Consider the following 22,130-nt stretch of genomic DNA (forward strand, 5'->3'; position numbering starts at 1 on the left):
ACACTGGCAGCATTGCACAGTTTGTGCTTCTGTTAACAAAGAGTGATGGGGAGCTGTGGGAAATGCAGGGGAAGGCTTAGGTGGCCTCCTTGCATTACACCAGGCACAGAATTATGTAGCCTTTTTATTTTCTCCACGTGTCAAGATTGTTAGAGCACATTCCAAGACTTGGGATCTAAGCACGACTGGTTTTTAATTGCTTGGGATTTGTAAGAATTAATGTATTTTAATTACTTGCACTGATGAGATTATCAATCACAATTTTTTAATTTCATTGTAATCTGTATTCTTGCAAATTTACTCCCTGAGAACATGAATAGTGTTAGCACTGTGCCAGAGGGCCAGTGAGGCTGCACAGTAAAGCATCCTGAGAAGGTATTACGTGGTGCAGCTGGGCTAATCTGAATAGTAACCTTTAAATGTGATTTTTCAGATAGTGGCAGAGGATCAGTTCTGTGGTCACCAAGGCAATGATATGTATGATGAAGAAAAAGTGAAATACACCGTTTTCAAAGTATTAAAAAACTCCACACTTACAGAATTTGTTCAAAACCTCTCTCAAACAATGGTGAGTTTTCTGTAGCTGAATACCAGCACATATGTATTTTGTTACATTATGGTTGTTTCATAGCCCTTATGTTCTCCACATACTGACAGCAATCATAATTTAGACCTTTTAACACAGAAGATGTGTTTGAGTTTAGTAAAAGCATCTTAGCCTATTTTTCCCTTGTTTTGATTTCGTTTCCTGTCACAATTTTTATTTATTTTAGGGATTTCCCCAGGATCAAATCAGATTATGGCCAATGCAAGCAAGAAGTAATGGAACAAAAAGACCTGCAATGTTAGATAATGAAGCAGATGGCAATAAAACGGTAAGTAGTCACTGAGAGATGATACTACTTCTGTACATATCCCATGATTTTTAGTTCTCTTTAAGAATATCTAACTTTGAGACATAAGATTTTTCAGGCTTTTAATTTAAAATTAATTTCACCGTATCTGGTGAAGCTTGATACTTGGGAAGACTTGAGGTTTAGTGGATTAATTTGGATAGGAAGCAGAGGAGTGTGGTTGGTGCATGATTTTTCTTCTGTGGATAAAAGGTGTGATCGTGATTTTTTTATGTTAGATTAAAACAGAAATGTCCCTTTGCCAAAAGGGGCAAACCTGCTGGATTTAATAAATTCTCTTGCTTGAAGTGTAAAATGTGTGTAAATACCACTGAGGACAGAGATTGGTTTCAGTGTCTTTTTATTCTAAAACAAAGTAATGTCCTTGCCACTGTAAAGGTAGCTGTAGGTCAACTTTTAAATGATAAAGAAGTGGGTTCATTTTAAGTAAAACCTACTGTTAGTGCTTCATCAAAGTTTTTGGTAGTTTTATACCTATATTTGTGTGTCTTAATAAACTTCATAAACTTCCTCTAACACAACTTAGAAAAAAACCTCTCCCACTTGTAGAATGTCATAAAGTTCTTGTATCTGATTAAAATGCAGGTACCAGGTTTGTATTATGTTCTTCAGAGACTTTTTTTTCTTCTCTCACATCCTTTTACATAGATGATTGAGCTCAGTGACAATGAGAATCCATGGACAATATTTTTGGAAACAGTAGATCCAGAGATGGCTGCTACTGGAGCAACGTTGCCCAAGTTTGATAAAGATCGTAAGCATATGGTCTAAACATTTCTGAAATACAAAACACTTCCATTTTGGGTATATCTCCAAAAACACAGTGCACTCCTTTTTTCAATAATGTGGTTGATGTATCCATCAAACGACTACAGTGCTGAAATTAATTTTTCTCATGCAGTTTTTCCTTCATTTCTCTTGAAGTGGAAGACATGTTTTGCATGTTTTAGACTCACTGAATAAATTTCTCTCTATATTTTAAGAGCACCGAATTAATAAATCAAAGACATGTATTTGTTACTGTGTAAATAAAAATATCTAGGTGATCTCCTTCCCCCTCCCCAAGCCTTACTTAAAATTAAATCTTGTTTTTTAATTTGTAGATGATGTAATGTTGTTTTTGAAGATGTATGATCCGAAGACTCGGAGTTTGAATTATTGTGGACATATCTACACCCCTATATCCTGTAAAATACGTGAGTTCTGAATTTAAATTTCAGTGCTATCACTGAAGTTTTTAATGAAAATAGATTGCACATACTTTAATAATAATTCCATCACTGAAACCAAAGGTACACCATAGAAGCAAATTCTTATTTCACCCAGCACCTGAGTAGTTTTGTCCCCACATTGTGTCAGTGATATTTTCTGCAGGTCTGAGCCTCAGAACCCCGCTGGTGGTCAGTTCATTGCTGCTGTACTCACCAGGTGTTACTGCCCACAAAGAGCTGTTTTGGACCTGTTGTAAAGCTTTGGGATTTCATACTTACCTCTATCTGTTCTGATACTTTTGGAATATACTTTTGCAATAGATTTTCAAATAACTCTTCTACAACCTTTCACTATGGCAGCCTGAGCAGCTGCTCAGCCTGAATTGTGTGTGAGCCTTGGTTTTCATATGGGTCCATTTAAGGAATTCAGCAAATACCCACTGACTAAAAATATTTTAGTTTGTCATTTTGAATGTCTCGTTTTTAATTTTAGCTGTCATGAATTTTTTTTTAAAGACACTAAACCTTTTCTATGGGGAAGGAGCAGTGTTACTTCATCTCTTGGATTTTCAATGACCTTGCATGTATTTTTGTTGTTCAGATTAAGTGGAAAGAAACCATAAATGTGTCTCTGGTTGAATGTCAATAAGGGAAACTTTAACCTGGAGGGCTTAGACATTGTAGAACCATCTGCCCAGGGTAAAAAAAGGGATTCTCTCCTTTTTGTGATTGGTCTCACTAGCAATTCGTGCAACATATTTCACATTCCTTTTTTTTTTCCCCAACAGGTGACTTGCTTCCAGTTATGTGTGAGAGAGCAGGATTTCCACAAGAAACTAACCTTATCCTCTATGAGGTTTGGATTGATAAACTTTTTGTAACTTTTTTGTCTTTTGCATGCTGTAAAGAAAGAAAAAAGACTTATTAATTTAAAAAAGTTGCTTATAACAATGGTAATTTATAAATCATCAGCACTGTAATCTGCAACTTCCAAGTCTACCGTGCTGCAACAGAGTAGCAGCAGAGAGTTAACTTCAAAAGAGATTTTATATTAAGCAGATAAGATAGAAGTGTAAGGCTTCAAAAACAAAAAAAAATCTCCATGAAGTTCTATATGAGCAGCTTTGTTGTGCTAAACCTGTGTTGCTGTGTTAGAGGAGCTAATGCTGCTGACATTATTGGCCATCATGTTTTCAGTGCCCACCTTAGACAGTGGAGTTGAGAAAATGTTGCATCTTCTCCTTCCTTCCCTAAGAAGTCAGCAAACAAAATCCTTAGTCTGCTGTGCTGTTTCTGCCCAAATACAGAAGCAATAAATCTTCATAACTGCTACATTTATTGAGTGCTGAAGATGCAGATCTTGCCAAGGCAAAGTCCTTGCTACAGGAAGAACAAGGAATTGGGTTTTTGTTGCAATTTCTGGTAGCAGTCCTGCTGCTCTCTCTGTGGTTCCAGGGCAGCACACACACTGCCATCCTAAAAAGCAAAGCTGTACTCCTTGCTCTGGGCAGGTCAGGGTTACAGTGTCATTCTAGTTTGTTTACACAGGTGCTTCTATCCCAAGAAGTCAGCCTGCAAGTATAAATATGTAATATGTGTATAGATATTTTATAATACATGCATTTGATTTGTATGGATAGATATCTATCTATCCATTTGTTTCAGTTGGAAGAACATACAGGTTACCTTATCTGATGATTTCTTCACTATCGTGACCTTTATTTGTGACCTTTATTTTTGTCTCTTGTTTATTCTGTGATCAATAATTTTTGTTCCTTCTTACAGGAAGTTAAACCCAATTTAACAGAAAGGATTCAAGACTATGATGTATCTCTTGATAAAGCTCTTGATGAACTCATGGATGGTGACATCATAGTGTTTCAGAAGTATGTATTTTAAGGTGGCAGCTTATTGCAATTAAATCACCTGGTTCACTTTGAAAGCTGAACTTCCTTTAAGCTTTTTTGTCAAGAGCAAAGTATTACATTCCAGCAGTAGATGTGTTCTCAGCAGTTCTCATTTGTTTATTCAAAGGGGAAATGAGCAAATATCAGTGGTATTTGAGTTATCATGTGCCACATTACTTAAGGAAAAGGTGTCCTCCTAGTTTAGAAAACCAATAACCTAAAATAGGTCGTAATATTCCCAGAGTGTGTTCAGCAGTGCATCTGATTTGTGCAGCTTTATACTGGAGCCACTGTAACACAGACACTGAGGAGCCTTCCAGCATTTCAGATCCTGGGCTCAGTACCATGGCCACTGGACAAGGCTCTTGGAGCTCCTTTCAGCCCAGAACTATGCTAAATTGCTTTCCCTTTTTGCCTCTCCCTTATGTTCACAGTCAGTTCCTTACTGCTCTGTGGTGATGAGATGCTCCCAGTTTGCCTGAGCACATGCAGCTCGTAGATGTGCTGGTGCTTCAGCTGGAGATTTCTCCAAGGCAAAAGGGGAACTCCTGCATCTTGTATCCAATAAAGGGATCTTTCATAAGCTTGGCGGGGCTATAAATCAGCATTTCTATGCTCTCACTCCTGATGGTCACACCCAACTGTGTTGCTCTGTTTCTCTCCATGGGCTGACAGTGGGTGGAAGCCAGCTAGTCTATCTTCAGCACTCTTACCCCAGATTATGTGAGATGAATGTATTTCTCATGTCATGCCTTGGAACTCGCATTCCCAGTTGACCCAGTTGGTGTTATGCACCCTTGGCTGGCTGCTGACTCCTGGGTAAGTGCACAGCTTGTACCCTGGTGCTATTTCTCTGCAGAGAAGTTGGGGTACCAGTCAGGAGTGACCCAAACCAGCCCCTGTGCCCACTGTTCTGCCTCTCTGTGCCAAGGAATGTTGTCCATCTGGCCTCTGTGCAAAGCAATTGATACAGGGGTTCATGGAAAGCTGTGCAGCATCAGTACAGACACACAGGGATGTGCCAGGGTGGGAGGGAGGGATGGTGCCTGCTGTGATGGTGCTGTGAACCCACAGGAATCAAGAGTAGGGCCAGGCTGCTGAGTGAGCAGCGCAGCAGGCGAGGGCACCGGGCCCTGACCGCACAGACACGCCGGGCTCTGGGGTCACTGCTGACTGCATCAGTCCTACTGTGTATCCGTGGTGGCTCTTGCAAAAGGTTTCTGAACTTCATCTCTATCTCTCCGCTGTCGCTGACTTACTGTAGAACGTGTTTTTAAAAGCCCAAACTGCCTGTGTGTGTAACAGTGTGATGTGTAATGGTATCATCATTTGTTTGCTCTTGTAGGGATGACCCAGAAAATGATAACAGCGAGCTCCCAACAGCTAAGGAATACTTCCGGGACCTCTATCACCGTGTGGATGTCATTTTCTGTGATAAAACCATCCCCAATGACCCAGGCTTTGTTGTTACTTTATCCAATAGGATGAATTACTTTCAGGCATGTGTCCTATTTCTCTTTTGTTTCCTTGTTCTGAAAGTAACTTGCAGTAGTTCATAAATGCATTATACATACTTTTCTAAAAATTCTAAAACTGTCCATGTACATTTTTTCCACGGAGTTAATGAAAAATTGAAGGAAGCCACTAAGGCTTGTGAGAAGAAAATACTATAAACCCCCCAGTTTTATTAATAATGACTTATTTGATAATAAATTCTTTCTTGGTAGGCCATTCTGCTCTGTCAGGGAAATTATATTCTCATGAAATTACGCTTTTGCTTTCAAAGTGACATGTAAAACTTGCTCAACTTATTTGGCCGCTAAAAAGAAAATACCTGTGGATTCTAGTGATACCTGTTCTGTGCTTGTAATATCAACAACAATATTTATTTTGTAGACCAAGCTGTATTGCTTTCTTCACACGGTGCAGTTTAGTGCTCAGTGACTAACAGATCAAACCTGTTGTGTTGATAATAGATGGGTTGGGGTGTTCAGATGAGGAAAACTGGACATGGAAACATAAGAAAAAAATTGAAATAAAGTTGGTCTGATCCATTAAGAGCTTGAGTAGATTTGACTGCCTGCAGTTCTCCTGCAGTTGCTTTTGTCAATGTCAAAAAAAAAAAAAACCTGCTTAAAACCAGACAGTTTTATTTTCTGTCCCCAAAGGCAGAAACTTTGAGCACCTGCATACACAGGGAAAGTCAGGGATGAGTTTTGCTGTCCTGTTCTCATCATCTGTTTTTAGGCTAGTTGCTCTCTCCTACTTTCTTTTCACTTGAGGTGTAAGGTCTGTATAGGTTGAGGTTTCTTGGTCAGGCAAAACCAGAATGCCCCTGCCTTTGTGAGGTAGTGATGGGAAATGTACTCATTGGAATAATGTGGTGTTATTACTCAGCAAGCTAACTTGCTTGGAGGGGATTAAAGGAGGGGGAATCTTCAAAGAGTAAGTCTTACTTATTTCCCTAATACTATGATTTAAAAAAACCCAAAAAACAGCAAAAAGCAACTAAACAACAAAAACAAGCAAAAGAAGAATGGAGCTATTGTTGTGGATTTAGTAGCCTTTTGGCAACAGTAACTTACTGTAATAAAACAATTTCCTCATTTTCTTTTCTTAGTATATCTTACTCTGTGTCAACTGTTCAGAAGCTAACAATACTAGTTTATTTAGCCTTTGGGAGGTAGGCATAGTGGGTTCTCTCCGACTTTCAGTAGCATAATGTTCTTGTCATGGAATGAATGACTGTATGATTGTAGAGCAATGTCATAACTGTGTGAAACAATTCAGAACTTACCAAAAATTTATTTTCAGGTTGCAAAGACAGTCGCTCAGAGACTTAACACGGATCCAATGTTATTACAGTTTTTCAAGTCCCAAGGGTAAGATGAATTCCTTAGTATTCTGTGTCTAAGCTGTTCCTCAAAAATAAGCCTTTGCCAGGTTGTTAACTAATTCTCTACCAGTAAGACGTTACCTTTCTGGCAAGCACAGCAGGTTGCTTTGACAGTTGAAGTATTGCAATGACTGTCTCTAGAGCCTCAAAGAATTGCATGTTTTAGAAGAGTTCTAGTAAATGTCATTTTAAAAATCATTAATTACGTCAAAGCCTGATGCTGTGGGATAAATTGCTAAGCTAACGCAAGTGCTGTTTCAGTGAATGCAGATTTCTAGAATGGAGGAGAGCAAAAACAAGCGCACATAAAAGCTGATTTTTGCTGATTTTACAAGTTTAAATTCAGGAGTTACTTCACTGAATTTCCCCCTCCTCCCTCAAAGTTTGCAAATGAGGTTTTATGAAGATGATGACAATCTAACAAGTTCACAGGTGCTCAAAGGGATATTTCTGGTTCAAGTGGTGGTTTTATGCATGTTTGTGTAAAACTAGATTTGAATCTACATAAAACTATAGCAGAAAGTAGTGTATTACAGCTCTGTGTATGTGCTGCAGGAATAATGCACACACCAAACTTACATCTTTCTGTATACATGGAAATGTAGATGCTCTTTAGTTACCTGAGGCTATTGCCCTTCATCATCAGTGAGAATTTGAGTAGCAATTTGTAGTTTCCAGTGCTGTGGCCACTGTGGAATTTGTTGTGTCATATGGCTCCACAAATTAACCTTTCACAATCTAAAGCATGTGCTGCTATGCCAGTAATTTCAGAGGAATGTAGGTCTGCCAGCCTGCAGCACTGACAGTGAGCTTGTAAAGGAGAGTTAACATACACCCTGAATAGTTTTCTGTTCCCACAGCCCAGCTGTGTTTAAAAATCACTAAAGTTCTGTGTGTTGTGCTGCTTAGGCTGTGTTAGCAATTACGTGAAACTGAAAGACAGTAATAAAAATGTTCTTGGTGCTTCAATTTACTGAGCAGTGATGAGTTTGAAGAGATGGATTTCAAAAACATGTTCTCTTTCCTCCTGTAGTTATAGAGATGGTCCTGGTAATCCTCTTAGACACAATTATGAAGGTACTTTAAGAGATCTTCTGCAGTTCTTCAAGCCCAGGCAACCAAAAAAACTCTACTATCAACAGGTAAGAGTCTGTTCCTTTTATTGGGATGAGCTGTAAAAAATAATTCTGCCCTATTCAAAGTATGCCTAAAGAGGTTTTCTTTTCTTTCTTAAGCTCAAAATGAAGATAACTGATTTTGAAAACAGAAGAAGTTTTAAATGCATATGGCTAAATAGCCAGTTTAGGGAAGAGGTGAGTGAAGCCATTACACACTTGCTGTCATTCCTGTGTCAGAGCTGGTATGACTGTGGTTATGGGTCACACACTCTACCCCTGAGTAACACAAAATTAGAACAAGGTTATGCATAATGTTAAAAAAAAAAAAAAATCTAACAACAGCAAAAAACACCTAAAGACCATGTAAGAGAAAATTAGATCTGTTAACAAAAATTTTGAAGATAACGTAGGTGTTGACTTTAGTTATCTTTTCAAGATGAGTGTTTAAGGACAACAATCTGATGTGTTCTGTGCTGTCACGTGGTTGTTTACATTTTCAGATTCTCTAATGATTTTTGTGTTCCAAATCCCACAGGAAATAACAGTATATCCAGATAAGCATGGGTGTGTGCGGGACCTGTTAGAAGAATGTAAAAAAGTTGTAGAACTCTCTGAAAAAGGTTCAGGGAAATTAAGGTAAAGCTGCATGACTATGATGTCTTCTATGTGATCATGTAAATTTTATGCTGCAAAGTATCTGTAGAATTTAAAATACTGTAAAAACCATTATTAACAGATTAAATGTAATATTGTGTTAAAAGCTTCTAGATTCCCACTGTTAAGAGTTCTTAACTATAAATATAGGTTTTTACACCGTTATTTATTTTGTATTTAATAAAGTTACATCCTTGAGTTTCATCAATTGCATTTGTTAGTCACAACTTAATAATTGTTTAAAATCAAAGAATTTCATGCTATTCACTTCTCAGGAGTTACAGGAGTTAAAAGTGAGGTCATTTAAAGAGGATATATAAAATAATCTCCACTAGAAACCTCTATTTTGTAATGGCACATCTTGGCTTTTTGTCATGAGCCAGAAATAGTGTAACCTCTTGTGGCTTTACTGCTTAATTTTTACTAAAGATTGAATTTAAAATTTTACAAATACAATAGCAGCATCAGTTTACATTCCACACTAATCTGTCTCAAGGTTTGAGAAAGATATGTTGCATCGCTGATTTTTTTTTTTTAGTTCACTTCTTTAAAATGCTTTTCCTGCTTATCTTTAAGGCTGCTAGAAATTGTAAGTTACAAAATAATCGGTGTCCATCAGGAGGATGAGCTGTTAGAGTGTTTGTCACCTGCAACAAGTCGAACGTTTCGAATAGAGGTAAATTGTGCTTGTCTTTAAACAGCTTTAAAACTTAACTTTGAGAGAAGAAACCCTCTCGAGTGGTAATTTTCTGGATGTTGATTTTCAAGTACTGTGATGTTTGTACTAAGATTGCATGATAATATTACATGTATTTTTAAAGATAATGCTTTTAAGAAAATCGTCACTTGTTCCATCTGCTTCCCTATAATGGTTTCATTCTTTCATTTTTATGTATGTTTTTTATAACAATACATGAAGACTTTGCAAGTGCCTGTCCATAGGACATTTAATGTCTTAGCAATAATTCCAAGGTTTGTTTGAGAGTTCATGGTAGAAATGTTTATCCTTAGAACCCCCTTTTGTGCCCTTTATATTCTAGAAGGCTTTGTTTCCTTTTCTGTTACATTTGAGGTTCTTAAGGCAAATTTGATACTTACTGTGTGATTTTTTTTTTTCCCTAAACATCTTGTTCAGATCTGCTAACTTGCCTCAAAGATCAGAAATCCAAAAAAAAGTTTCCAGTGTAAACTGTAATGAGGAGCTGACGAGAGGGCTGTGTTACAGTCAGCTAGTTCTGCACTGATAGAAGATTTCTTGTCAAAAAAGCCATTCAGGGAAGCCAGGAGAGTGTTTCCTGAGTAGGGAAAACTGGAGTGCTGTCATGCCAGGGATGAGGGACTCTGGTAAAAGACTCTGTCAGACATGGCTCTTCTAAATGTTTTTGAATGGAATTGTTTTAGATCAGTAACAGTACATCAATAATGCTTTCAGTTTCTTAATAACTGGAAAAATAACTTAAAAGCTTTAGTTTCTTTTTGTGGAAGTTTAGCTGATTGGAGTCACAATTCTCTGTCTGGATCTAGGAAATTCCTCTGGACCAGGTAGATATAGATAAAGAAAATGAGATGCTAATCACAGTGGCACATTTCCACAAAGAGGTTTTCGGGACATTTGGAATTCCATTCTTGCTGAGGATACACCAGGTGCAGTATGCCTCCCTTTTTCTCTCTGTGGGATTATACTGATGATGTTTTCTTCAGTACTGTCAAAGAAATGCATTAGTGTAAGAAGTGTGTAGGAAAATACAGCTCTTGTATCAAAGGTTGTGCCCCATCTGTGCCTTTTTATGGTTAAATCACTTCCCAGCTCAGTTCCTTTTGCATATCTGCGTTGTTCAGTGTTTCAGTGAGCCTGTGCAATACCTAGAAAGCAGGCATTTGGCATCAGCTGTCAAATCAGTACTACCCCCTTCCCCTGACCCTGCAGAATCCCCCAACAAACCCAGAACCCCATTTCTAATAGTGCTTGAGTAACTGCAGTGCAGAGTTGTTGGCAAAAGTGGCCCAGCCATGGTTGCTCTCACTGAGACGTGATTATGGAAAATGGGTTTGCTTTCTCCAGCACTTTCTGAGATGACTTTGCATTTCATCCCTTCTGTAATTTGATGTGCTTTATCTTCTAGGGCTGAAAGTTAGTACAAGAACAAAAGCTAATTTTGAAAGCTTAATTTAAATTCTCAAGTTTTTCTGTGGTGCTGCTCCAGCTGAATGTCACCCTGATTTTCTTAATGTCAAAGTGTATTTCTGGGAGCAGCTAGCCATTTGCTTCTAAACTTTTTCTGGTTGCTGTATGTTACCTTGTGTGAAAATTAGCTACTTTTAAAAATATGGGAATGAGAAATATGCCCATCTCTCTCTGCTTCTAAAGCTCTAAAATTAGAATTTTACTAATTTTCATACTTTCGATCAAAGAGTAAAGCCTGTGATTTTTGGTGGAAAATATTTGTTCTGCATTTCCTTGTTGTGACAGTTAATGTATATTATTCATCTTTAAGTTGATGGTATTTGTCACTTTTTTGGGCAGTTTACATAGACAGGGAGCAGAATATGGGTTTTTTTTCCAAATTTCTATTTTGCTGCTAATTTTCTAACTTTGCTGCTTAACTTTAACCTGACTTGCACTTATCAGTGGCAGTGCCTGGCCAATTTATGGGGCAGTTTGCATAATGGTGAATCAATAAGACTTCTAAAGTTCCTGAATTTAGAGCAAGTTGCCTCCTGTTACTCCATATTGTAGAGAATGATGTTGACACTTGTGTAATTTTTGAGAGATTGAGGCAGTGTTTTTCAATGAAGCTTAAAGCAGGAAATACTAACAGCTTCCCTTTTTTTTCCTAGATTTTTTTGACATTAAAAATCTTGTTGTAATTACTAGGGTGAACACTTCAGAGAGGTTATGAAGCGGATTCAGACAATGCTGGACATACAAGAAAAAGAATTTGAAAAGGTAATTTCAATTTGGGAGAGTTTTTATTGCTGACTGTAAACCCTAAATGAGTTTATTTTAATAAGTTGGAATAGCACAGACTTGGGATAAGTGTAGATTTTGTGTGATAGAGCAGCTTCCTGACTGAAATAATGCTTTTTCTAGGACTAATTAGGTAGGATGAGTAGGATCAGTATTTCTGTATTGCACCAAGAGAGATACTTGGTGAAACATTAAAGTAACCCAGAAAAATGTAGCTGGTGTGGGACCTTTAGGAGCCATCCCCCCTTCACATTCCTGCTCAGAGCAGAACGTGACTCAGTCAGGCTGTGCCGGATTTTTTAGTTGCAATTTTTAAACTCCCACAGGTGAGAATTCTGCCCTGTTCTGGACACTGTGTTTTAGAGTATTTCCACTATGATTGTGAAGGCTTTTCTTTTCTTGCATGTAATCAGAATGTTTCATTTTGCAACTTGTGGAGGTCACCTCTGTGCAGTTTTTTGAGAAGAGTCTGCTCCTGTGCACCATCCTTCAGGTGGTGGAAAGCTGTAGATGCCCTGTCAGCCTTTTGTTCTCTGGGCTAACCAAAACCCATTTCCCAGAGGTTCCTGTACACCAGCTTCCCCCCCAGTCCTCTCACGGTCTCACTGGACTGTTGCTGCACTTGCTGCAGTTTGTTGCCCGGTCTTTTTTCCCTGGAGGGCCTGAACCTGGACGCAGTATTCCAGGATGTGGGTCCATGATTTCCCAAGCATTTATTTTGTCCCATTATCCAGGTTGTTGGTGAGGGTTTTAAACAGGTTTGGCCTTTTTCAGCCCCTGAAGAGTACTACTTATAACCAGCTGCAAGTTAGACTGGGAACTTAGGCTTGAGGACTTTTTTTTAAATTTTTTTAATGTTGTATCCTACCACTTGGTTTTTGTGTTTTTTTTTTTTTTCTTTTCATAGTTTAAATTTGCCATTGTAATGATGGGCCGACACCAGTATCTCAACGAAGATGAGTATGAAGTGAACTTGAAAGATTTTGAGTCCCAACCTGGTAAGTTGTTAGACAACCTCACTATTCTTTTGGCCTGCTGAAGTTGCTCTGCCAGTTGTTACTTGTTTATCCTTAACTCAGGATGCAGGAAGTTTGTTCTTTTTACATGACATACGTTAGATGTAGTGACTGAGCACACTGAGCAGTGTTACATGTATGTGTTAGTTCCAGAGTATGTATTTTATAGGCATATAGATAAATAATCTGTTTCCTTTTGAGTTAAAAGATTGCATTTGAATGACCAAATGGGTCCAGTATCAGTATAACACACTTTGCAGCATCAGTTTCACCTTACCTTTATTGTCCATCTACTCCCTTGCATGTTTGGTTCTCATGGAAAGACAATTCTTGTTCATTCTCGATCTCCTCGATGAATCTGAAGATTGTAGCAAGAACATTAAATATCTCAATAAGATGCTGTTAGATTTTTTTTTTTCACAAGAGATGATTCACCAAGGTACAAATGTGGCTCCGTTCTAAATTTGTCTCTGGATAGGCTGCCAGCTTGTTAACTTGACTGATATTTAAACCTCTATTTTCTTAGACATTTACACATGGGAGAAACCAGGTTAGTCCTTCAGGAGTTCCACCACTGGAGTGTTTTCATAGTCATAGAATGGTTTAGGCCTTAAAGACCATCCCATTCCACCCTCCTGCCGTGGGCAGGGACGTGCCACACACTAGACCCATTGCTCAGGGCCCCATCAAACCTGGCCTTGGACACTTCCAGGCATGGGGCAGCCACAGCTTCTCTGGGCAACCTGCACCAGTGCTTCTAAATCCAATTCTCTTCTTTTCTGGGAGTTCTGTTTGGGAATGGCACCTTTGGATCTGCAGTCAGGGATCCATTGAAAGCCTTGAATTCATTGGGGTTTCTTCTTCCAGCTTAGCTGATTGTTCTCTCTGTGAGTGGCACTGGCTCTCTGCAGTTCTGTTTTTCTGACAATTAGGAATTCTGGTTTTTATTGGTAGGTTCTGCTAGGGTCGAGTTTTCTCCAATTTTTCCCAGCTGTGCTCTGGATTTATGTAACAGTTGTAAAGAAATCCTGTAGCTGTCCATTTATTTCAAAACCTGCAGAGAACAGTTAGACCTGTGCTCTTGCTGGGTACCTTGCAGGAGCCTAGCAAACACAGCTTTTGTGTATGTAGCACAGGCAGGTCCATGGCTCGTGGCTTGCCAGAGCTGTGAGTGCCTGCAGCTGCACAAGTCACCTGAGAGCCCAGGAGTGTGTCACTGCAGGACCTCTTCATGCACTACTTGGGAAGGGTCTCCAGATGGTCAGCTTGGAGGTGGACATTTCTCCACAGGCAGATAAACTCTCTCTTTTGTGGTCAGAGCAGAGTCCTGATTTTATTCTGAGAGTAATCCTTCTTGGGTCAGGGAGGGAAAGGCAATAGTCTGGAATGAACTGTTGGACTTGGTGAGCAAGGCAGAGCCAGTGGTGCCAAAACAGCTTGAAAAACTAACCAGGTAACCAGGTCAAAAGCACAGAGCATGTCAGAATGTGGAAAAGGGAGAACTTGAACTGTTTGTAGGAACTGTAGGGAATGTGAGAGCAAAATGTTCTAATTTGAGAGTTCATAGAATTCACCCCTTTGATAGAATGTGCTTTGATATAATTAATTTCTACAAATACCAAATTTTAACACACACTGGAGTGATGGAAACAAAGCTGTGGCATTCCCCAGTTTGATTGGCATAGCTGATGTCAACAGTGTCCCTTTGCTTTTGCTAAGGTACACTAACTATAGCCATGACTGTGCTGGCACCAACCATGTAGGACCTAATTTCTTCCTTCAAAAACATTCATATTCTCCCACTAAGATTGGCAGTTCTCTTTTAATTCGACATTGACCATTATGTCAAACAAACAAAAAAAAAATTCAAGAAAATATATCACAAAATGTAGATGCAGGCAATCAACAAGGTCACGTGTTTTATGCTTTAGTGGTTGCAGTTGATGGCTTTGAATGTAGAATATGCTTTCCTTGCTGGGGGCCTCTTTAGTTTCTGCCTTTATCATTGCACTTCAAAGAACATTTGATGCACTGCATTGAGGACGTCTTAAAAGAGAATTTCTCCCTTTTGCAAGAAGTATGCGGACTGTGGTTTATCATGAAAACTAGCAGTAAAATAAATAATATTGGGTTGAACAAGTGAAAAAATCTGCATGTTTTCTTTGCAATCTGAATGACTAGGGTTTTTTTTTTTTCTTGGAAAATAAAGAGGAGAGTCAGTTTCATGATTTCTTAATTAGCATTATTTGCATTTTACATTAATTTAACAGATATTCCCAGTTAAACCAGATGATAGGAATAGCAGAGATTATGGCAGGTACTGTAGGTTGTCATGTTTCGATGGCAGATTCCCCCCTGTTTGAAACCAGCTCAGCACTCTGGTGAAAGCTGGTACTCTGATGTGCCTCTGGCCATAAAATAGCAGCTTTCCTGCTTTAGCACACCCTTCACTGCTGTAAACTCCTGTAGGAAACTGAAGAAGAGAAAAACCAGGTACCTGATGCAGAAAGAGCTGCGGAATGTGCTGTTGGAAGGAAAGCCCTGCCCTGCTGGCTGTGGGGCTGCTCTGCACTCCTCTGCCTTCCCCTGTGATTCTCAGCAAGCTGTGGACAGGGCACACAGGAGTAGGTTGTGTAATGGAAACATTTTTCCAATTTAGTCTTAAAATTTCATTATTTTTTTTTCTCTTTTCTTTTCTAGGCAACATGTCTCATCCAAGGCCATGGCTAGGGCTTGACCATTTCAATAAAGCCCCAAAGAGAAGTCGCTACACTTACCTTGAAAAAGCTATTAAAATCCATAACTGACTTACTTAACCAGATTGTCAAGGCAAGGGACAAAAATTAGTGTGTGTGTGCACCTTTTTAACAACTGTAGAACTTTGGTACACGTGCACTATATCTGAAGTCTTCAGCAAGAGGATTTGCTGCTGATGTTAATTTTATTTTGTTGAGGCTGTTCAGTTTGGCTTCTCTGTATCTATTGACTGCCCTTTTTGAGCAAAATGAAGGTGTTTTTATAAAAGCTTGGATGCCAATGAGAGTTATTTTATGGTAAACGTAATGCAAGGCAATTGTCAGCATAATGAGGGAAGAGTTTAGTAGAACAGTTGACATTGGCAAAATTATTTGTCTGTAGTACGTTTATAGATGGCATAAGCTGACTGGCTGCCCTTCCTGTGTGGTGTTCACCATCACTGCAGCTAGTAAATCTTATGTTTAGACTCACATCAGATTTATTTCCTTCAGTTATACTTTAAATGACATTTTTGTGCATTTGTAAATGCAAAAGAAAAACTCACATCATCAATAAATAGCAATCTCTACTTCATTGTGTACATTGTTGGCACTTATTCGGGATTTTTGTCTCCTCCAGCTTCATAGAATCTTTTTTAATAAACTAGTTTTCATTTAATTTAGTCAATACTTTGCATCCCGTTTTACCAAGTGGATGCCCCGAGTCCTAAAATGAGATATTTGGGTCTTTTTATTAAATTTCCAACCATTGAGAAATACCATTGCGATTGATTATGCCATCTTCTGGCAAATAGAATGACACTCAAAAGTTGGCAAAAGCAAGTGAAAAGATTATAAATATCATTAATTTAGTTACCATGGGAAGAGATGGGGAAAACACAAGAACTAGCCTTTTAGCACAGAGGGCATGCTCACTAGTGTTTAGTAAGCTGTTGACTTTGTATAAAAAAGGAGGAAAAAAAAACGAAAAAAGAAGAAAAAAAACGAAAAAAGAAATTGTATATTTAATGAATGAACATGTACAATTTAACACTTGGAGGTTAATTTTATTGGGTGAGTCTGCAAGTGAATTTCACTGATGTTGATATTCATCGTGTGTAGTTTTATTTCAGTCCCCAGACTGCTTCCTTTTCTTTGGAGCTAATGCCAGCCGCGTGTCTAGTTTTGAGTGCAGTAAAGATAGAATCAGCAATTCACACTTAATTTTACATTCTTTTCCAGTATTTTATTTTGTTTCTGTAGCCGCAGTGTACAACTCCTCTTCCTGTATATTGCCTTTTTTTGCTGGAAAATGTTGTATGTTGAATAAAATTTTCTATAAAATTTTTTTCGATGAGTGATGACATGGACATTGAAGAAGATTTCTCCTCTCCTTGGAAATAGAGTTTTGAGAAACATTTTCATTCATGAGATTTTGCTAAAGGTGTGGGTTTTTTTCCTTAAGTGTTGACAATTGTATAATCCTCATTGGTTGTTTTGGGGAAACTTTGTGGGGTTTTCTGTTTAATAGTTTTGGGGTTTGGAGTTTTTTTTGGGTTTTTGGTTTTTTTATGTCCTAACTAGTAACATTTGAACTTAACAAATAAAAGGTTTTCCAGGAAGGAGCCATGTACAAAAAAGACAAATGGAAAAATTATTTTACTAGTTTGTTTGTAAAGCTTGTAGTAGAGTCTTTGTGGTAGACTGGACTCTTCCTGCCTGTACAAAATTTTGTGGTCCAGATTCTCAAGTCTATTGCTATAAATGGTGTAAAGTGAAATCTGGAGTCTCTAAAGGTAAGGTCTCTTCATAGAGTAAATAGATTCCCTCCCTAGTGTGTTCCTTGTATTCATTGTTCCTTGTATTCATATTGCACCAAAACAGAAGGTGCAAGTTCTAGGTATGTTTGATTCTCTTTTTAGTTTGTATCTTGCAGTGCTTTAAACTCTTATTTCCAATCAAGGCAGACTAGTTTACTTTTTTTTTTGTTGTCTGAGTGTGTAGGTTAGCGATAGAGGGAAGTGCTTAACTGGCACGCCCTAAGTGGAGAAAGCTTTCCTTTGCTTCAAATTTCCCTCAAGCTGGTGAGAATTGCACCATCCCAGTGGTGTTTTTACTGGTACTTGGATTGTCTCTACAGGCTTTCAGTAAATACCAGGATTTGTTTCCGAACTGTTCTGTGAAATAAGAGGCTCTGGTCAGCAGTAGTAAGCCCTAATTATATATAGTGTTGTTTAGACTGACATAAAATTGAGTTTGTATCTGAATGTCACTAAGTTTTCACATTAATTTATGGAATGTTGGCAGCTTTTAGGGACTATCTTAAGAAACACAATCCTTCCTATTTCAGAAGAAAAAGCCGCTAACAGATTTTGGGTGCCTTTTGGTTTTTAGATGACTGGATTTTATGTGCTTCAGTATTTGTGCTATTCCCACACTAGTTTGGTGAAGTCCATACTTTGGGGCATTCCATATGCAGTTTTCAATGACTGAAGGATTTTCTGAAAAAAAATTTTTTGGAGCACAAGTAACTTGTTGTTCAAATATGGAAATACACCTATGAAGAGAAGAGGAGGACAGGAGGGTTTCTCAGGTGCAGTATGTTTGTTTAGTTCATTTAAAAAAATTTACAAGAATACAGTCTTCAAAACTGCCATGAATTTCATTTCTTTATTCAGATTTTGGAGTTATCTGGATACTAGACAGTGAATGCATTAAATTAAGGTAATGGTAATATAAGTGTTAAGCAATAAGGATGTAATTTCATGGTACACAGCATCAGAGCAACATGTTGTTAACAGCCCATCCGAATTCTCCCTACGAAAATAGCGAGCGTTGTTCCTGTAGATTTATATAGTGCCTTTTATCCTAAAGGAGTCCAAAGCATTCTGTGAAATCTGAGCAGGTCACACCAGTGACATAGTTGCTGCCTAGAGAGTGACAGCCAGCCCCAGCCCCCTTCAGCCGCCCAGGCTGGCATAGCGACCCCGACCAGGCAGTGCTGCCGCAGGACGCGCCAGGGCCCGGCCGTGGCCTTCCCGCAGGACGAGCAGAGCGAGTGCCTCCCGCATCCCGGATCTACCTCAGCTGCTGCCCTCCGGAGCTCCGTGCCAGCATTCCCGAGCCAGCATTCCCGAGCCAGCGTCCCCGCCCGGCCTCTGGAGCTCGGACCCGCCCGGCCGTGGGCGCTGCGCTGGCTGCGGGCGGCAGCGCCCACATCGGAGCCACGCTGGGGGGTTGCTGTTTGATATCCTCTGTGAGAAATCATTTTCTGTAGGAACTGTACATATTGTAAATAAAATAGCCTAGGGTAAACACTGCATTGGTGTCTTGGCCCTTCATTTTGGAGAGGATTGGGAGTTACAGCCTGTGGGTCGCTCAGAACTCAGGGAGATTTTGGTTAGATCAGGTAGATGACGTTTGCAAAATTCAGCCAAATTGTGTGTCAGGAATGGCATTAGTAATATAAGGTGTGCTGGCCAGAAGGTAAATTCTGACTTGTATGTCAGCTTCCACATTTTGAGCCTTTGTTTTTCCTGTAACATTTTGGTATTGAGGTGCAGAGTGTCGCTGTTTGATGTGAGAGCAGTGAGTGTTCATTTATTGTTGGCTGTTAAACCTGCGTGGTCTTTGAGGTCAGAAAAAGGGGGCAGTGTTCACATGTGATATGTCTTAATCCAGCTCCAAATCTGTATTCAACTTAATTTCTGTCCCAGGTGATGTTGAAGTTAGCTGTATACCAAGCACAGCAGGGAATTAAATTTGCTATGGCTGGAAGCCTTTATTTTTTATTAAACACTTGTGTAAACTATTGTACCTGTAAATAGTGGTGTAAAAATGTCCTAACGACTTGTGTTAAATACCTCCTGCACATCTCAAGTCATACATTTATATAATTCCTTTGCTGTGTGCATATTCATGTAGATTTGGGTTTTGCACCTTTCCTGATGAATGTCACTGACTTGGTGCGTTATTAACCACTAATTAACAGCAAATCTTGTGGTTTCACAGCCAGATTTTAAAATGGAGAAAAATCTTAGCATCCTAAAACAATGTGTGAATTGGTAAAGCCTGTTGTGCTGCCATCTGTGTGGCTGCCTTCGATCCTTGTGCGTTTCTGTTCCATTAGGTCACCGTGGGTTGGGTGACCAGAGGAGGGCGAGTCACTGACCTTGGTACGGAGGAGTGAAAGCTGGAGCAGCTGCTCTGGGAGTGGCCTGGGTGTTGAGGGGGCTGGGGAGTGCTGGCTCTGAGTTTCATGTAGGGCCAGGGAAATGGTGGTTTAAGTTTTTACTTACATTGATTATGTTTTTTCACGTTTCACAGTCTGAAGACTGGGGTTTCTATAGTCTGAAGGCTGCAGTTCCGTGTTGAAGCAAAAATCAGTGCATATGGCCAGCCTAGCTTAACTAAACTATGGGATCAGCTCAGCAGGGGCAGTTTGTCCAATCTAAACCGTGGGATCAGCAGGGGCAGTTTGTGATGCTGGCTTAGGATGGCAGGGTCGGTGGGCAGTGCCGTTTCTGGAGCTCATTTCTACGGCCGCCTTCAACCCCACGGTGTCCAACAGCCAGGACCTGCCCTCGCTGTGTCGCAGTGCCAGCCGCCGGAGGAGCTGCTGGGGGCTCTGGCCTGGGCTCTGCCCGCTGTCGCTGACCCTTCCCGCTGTCGCTGACCCTTCCCGCTGTCGCTGCCCCGGTCCCCCGCGGGCGGAGCGCGCAGTGCGCCCCGTGCCCGGCAGGGGGCGGTGGGGGGCGATGGCCGGGACGGCGGCTGCGGCCACGGTCAGTGAGTGACCGAACAGCCGGACAGGGGGCTGGTCACACACCGCAGGGACAGGGGACTGGTCACACACAGCAGGGACAGGGGACTGGTCACACAACAGGGACAGGAGGGCTGGTCACACACAGCAGGGACAGGAGGGCTGGTCACACACAGCAGGGACAGGGGACTGATCACACAGCAGGGACAGGGGACTGGTCACACACCGCGGGGTCAGGGGGCTGGTCACACACCGCGGGGACAGGGGACTGGTCACACAGCAGGGACAGGGGACTGGTCACACACCGCGGGGACAGGGGGCTGGTCACACACAGCGGGGACAGGGGACTGGTCACACACAGCAGGGACAGGGGACTGGTCACACAGCAGGGACAGGAGGGCTGGTCACACACCGCAGGGACAGGGGACTGGTCACACAGCAGGGACAGGGGACTGGTCACACACAGCGGGGACAGGGGACTGGTCACACACCGCGGGGACAGGGGGCTGGTCACACACAGCGGGGACAGGGGACTGATCACACAGCAGGGACAGGGGACTGGTCACACACCGCGGGGTCAGGGGGCTGGTCACACACCGCGGGGACAGGGGACTGGTCACACAGCAGGGACAGGGGACTGGTCACACACCGCGGGGACAGGGGGCTGGTCACACACAGCGGGGACAGGGGACTGGTCACACACAGCAGGGACAGGGGACTGGTCACACAGCAGGGACAGGAGGGCTGGTCACACACCGCAGGGACAGGGGACTGGTCACACAGCAGGGACAGGGGACTGGTCACACACAGCGGGGACAGGGGACTGGTCACACACCGCGGGGACAGGGGGCTGGTCACACACAGCGGGGACAGGGGACTGGTCACACACAGCAGGGACAGGGGACTGGTCACACAGCAGGGACAGGAGGGCTGGTCACACACCGCGGGGTCAGGGGACTGGTCACACAGCAGGGACAGGGGACTGGTCACACACAGCGGGGACAGGGGACTGGTCACACACCGCGGGGACAGGGCACTGGTCACACACAGCAGGGACAGGGGGCTGGTCACACACAGCAGGGACAGGGGACTGGTCACACAGCAGGGACAGGAGGGCTGGTCACACACAGCAGGGACAGGGGGCTGGTCACACACTGCTAGGACAGGGGACTGGTCACACAGCAGGGACAGGGGACTGGTCACACAGCAGGGACAGGGGGCTGGTCACACACCGCGGGGACAGGGGGCTGGTCACACACTGCTAGGACAGGGGACTGGTCACACAGCAGGGACAGGAGGGCTGGTCACACACAGCAGGGACAGGGGACTGGTCACACAGCAGGGACAGGGGACTGGTCACACAGCAGGGACAGGGAGCGTGGTCACACCTCCGGGACAGGGTTTGGATAAGGAGCTTTTAGAGTTCCTGAAGTGCCCGGTAGTGCAGACCCTGTACTCAGAGCAGGGTAGGGGAGCAGCCCAGTGCTGCTGCCTCTCGTCCCACCTGCCCTCAGCAAGCAGGGTGCTGATTCAATGTGAAAGCATTTATGATGCTATAACATAGATATGCATGGGTTTCTTCTCTTCCTCTGTTTATTTTTCCAGCCAGCAATAAGCTGCAGCAGGTGCTGCTGCTGTCAGTGTTGAGAAGGTTCTGGCACCTCCTGGGCATTGCAATTGCAGATATTTGATTTCACAAGATAAGTGACTGTAAAGTTCTATGTAGAGGTATGTCCCTGCTTTGGGAGATGATACAGTGCAGTGAGAAGGCCGAGAGGTAAAATCACGGCCTTGTGATGTGGTGACTTTTTTCAAGCTGTGTTTGCTGATATTTCTTCTTTGTGTGTTTGCCTTTTGGATTGTAGCTTGTTAGTGTAAAGGGGTGTCCCAGTGACCTGCATCTCTGCTCTGGGTGCAATGGGGCATGGAAGCAGTGCAGACAGCAGATG

At 41.5% G+C, this 22,130-nt stretch overlaps 1 protein-coding gene across 2 annotated transcripts in view; it reads left to right on the forward strand.

The window, feature by feature from the left end:
- Positions 1–18,739, forward strand: part of USP7 (ubiquitin specific peptidase 7) — a 73,721-nt gene extending 54,982 nt beyond the window's left edge. Inside the window, exons 16-31 of one of the 2 annotated variants that reach the window (XM_042036951.1) lie at positions 434–568; positions 774–875; positions 1,563–1,668; positions 2,018–2,110; positions 2,914–2,981; positions 3,911–4,011; positions 5,378–5,531; positions 6,847–6,914; positions 7,962–8,070; positions 8,164–8,241; positions 8,582–8,682; positions 9,277–9,376; positions 10,225–10,344; positions 11,576–11,647; positions 12,576–12,666; positions 15,385–18,739. In XM_042036951.1, coding sequence (XP_041892885.1) covers positions 434–568; positions 774–875; positions 1,563–1,668; positions 2,018–2,110; positions 2,914–2,981; positions 3,911–4,011; positions 5,378–5,531; positions 6,847–6,914; positions 7,962–8,070; positions 8,164–8,241; positions 8,582–8,682; positions 9,277–9,376; positions 10,225–10,344; positions 11,576–11,647; positions 12,576–12,666; positions 15,385–15,491 — 1,605 coding nt within the window. In that variant the 3' untranslated portion in view covers positions 15,492–18,739. Of the gene's footprint in view, positions 1–433; positions 569–773; positions 876–1,562; positions 1,669–2,017; positions 2,111–2,913; positions 2,982–3,910; positions 4,012–4,707; positions 4,984–5,377; positions 5,532–6,846; positions 6,915–7,961; positions 8,071–8,163; positions 8,242–8,581; positions 8,683–9,276; positions 9,377–10,224; positions 10,345–11,575; positions 11,648–12,575; positions 12,667–15,384 lie in introns of those variants that run through there. The other variant, XM_042036952.1, reaches the window with a different exon arrangement.
- Positions 18,740–22,130: the final 3,391 nt, after the last annotated feature.

The sequence above is a fragment of the Corvus kubaryi genome, unplaced genomic scaffold, assembly GCF_017639235.1.
Source record: "Corvus kubaryi isolate FWS band 111438036 unplaced genomic scaffold, C.kubaryi_AGA036_p1.0 37387, whole genome shotgun sequence".
Taxonomy (NCBI): domain Eukaryota; kingdom Metazoa; phylum Chordata; class Aves; order Passeriformes; family Corvidae; genus Corvus; species Corvus kubaryi.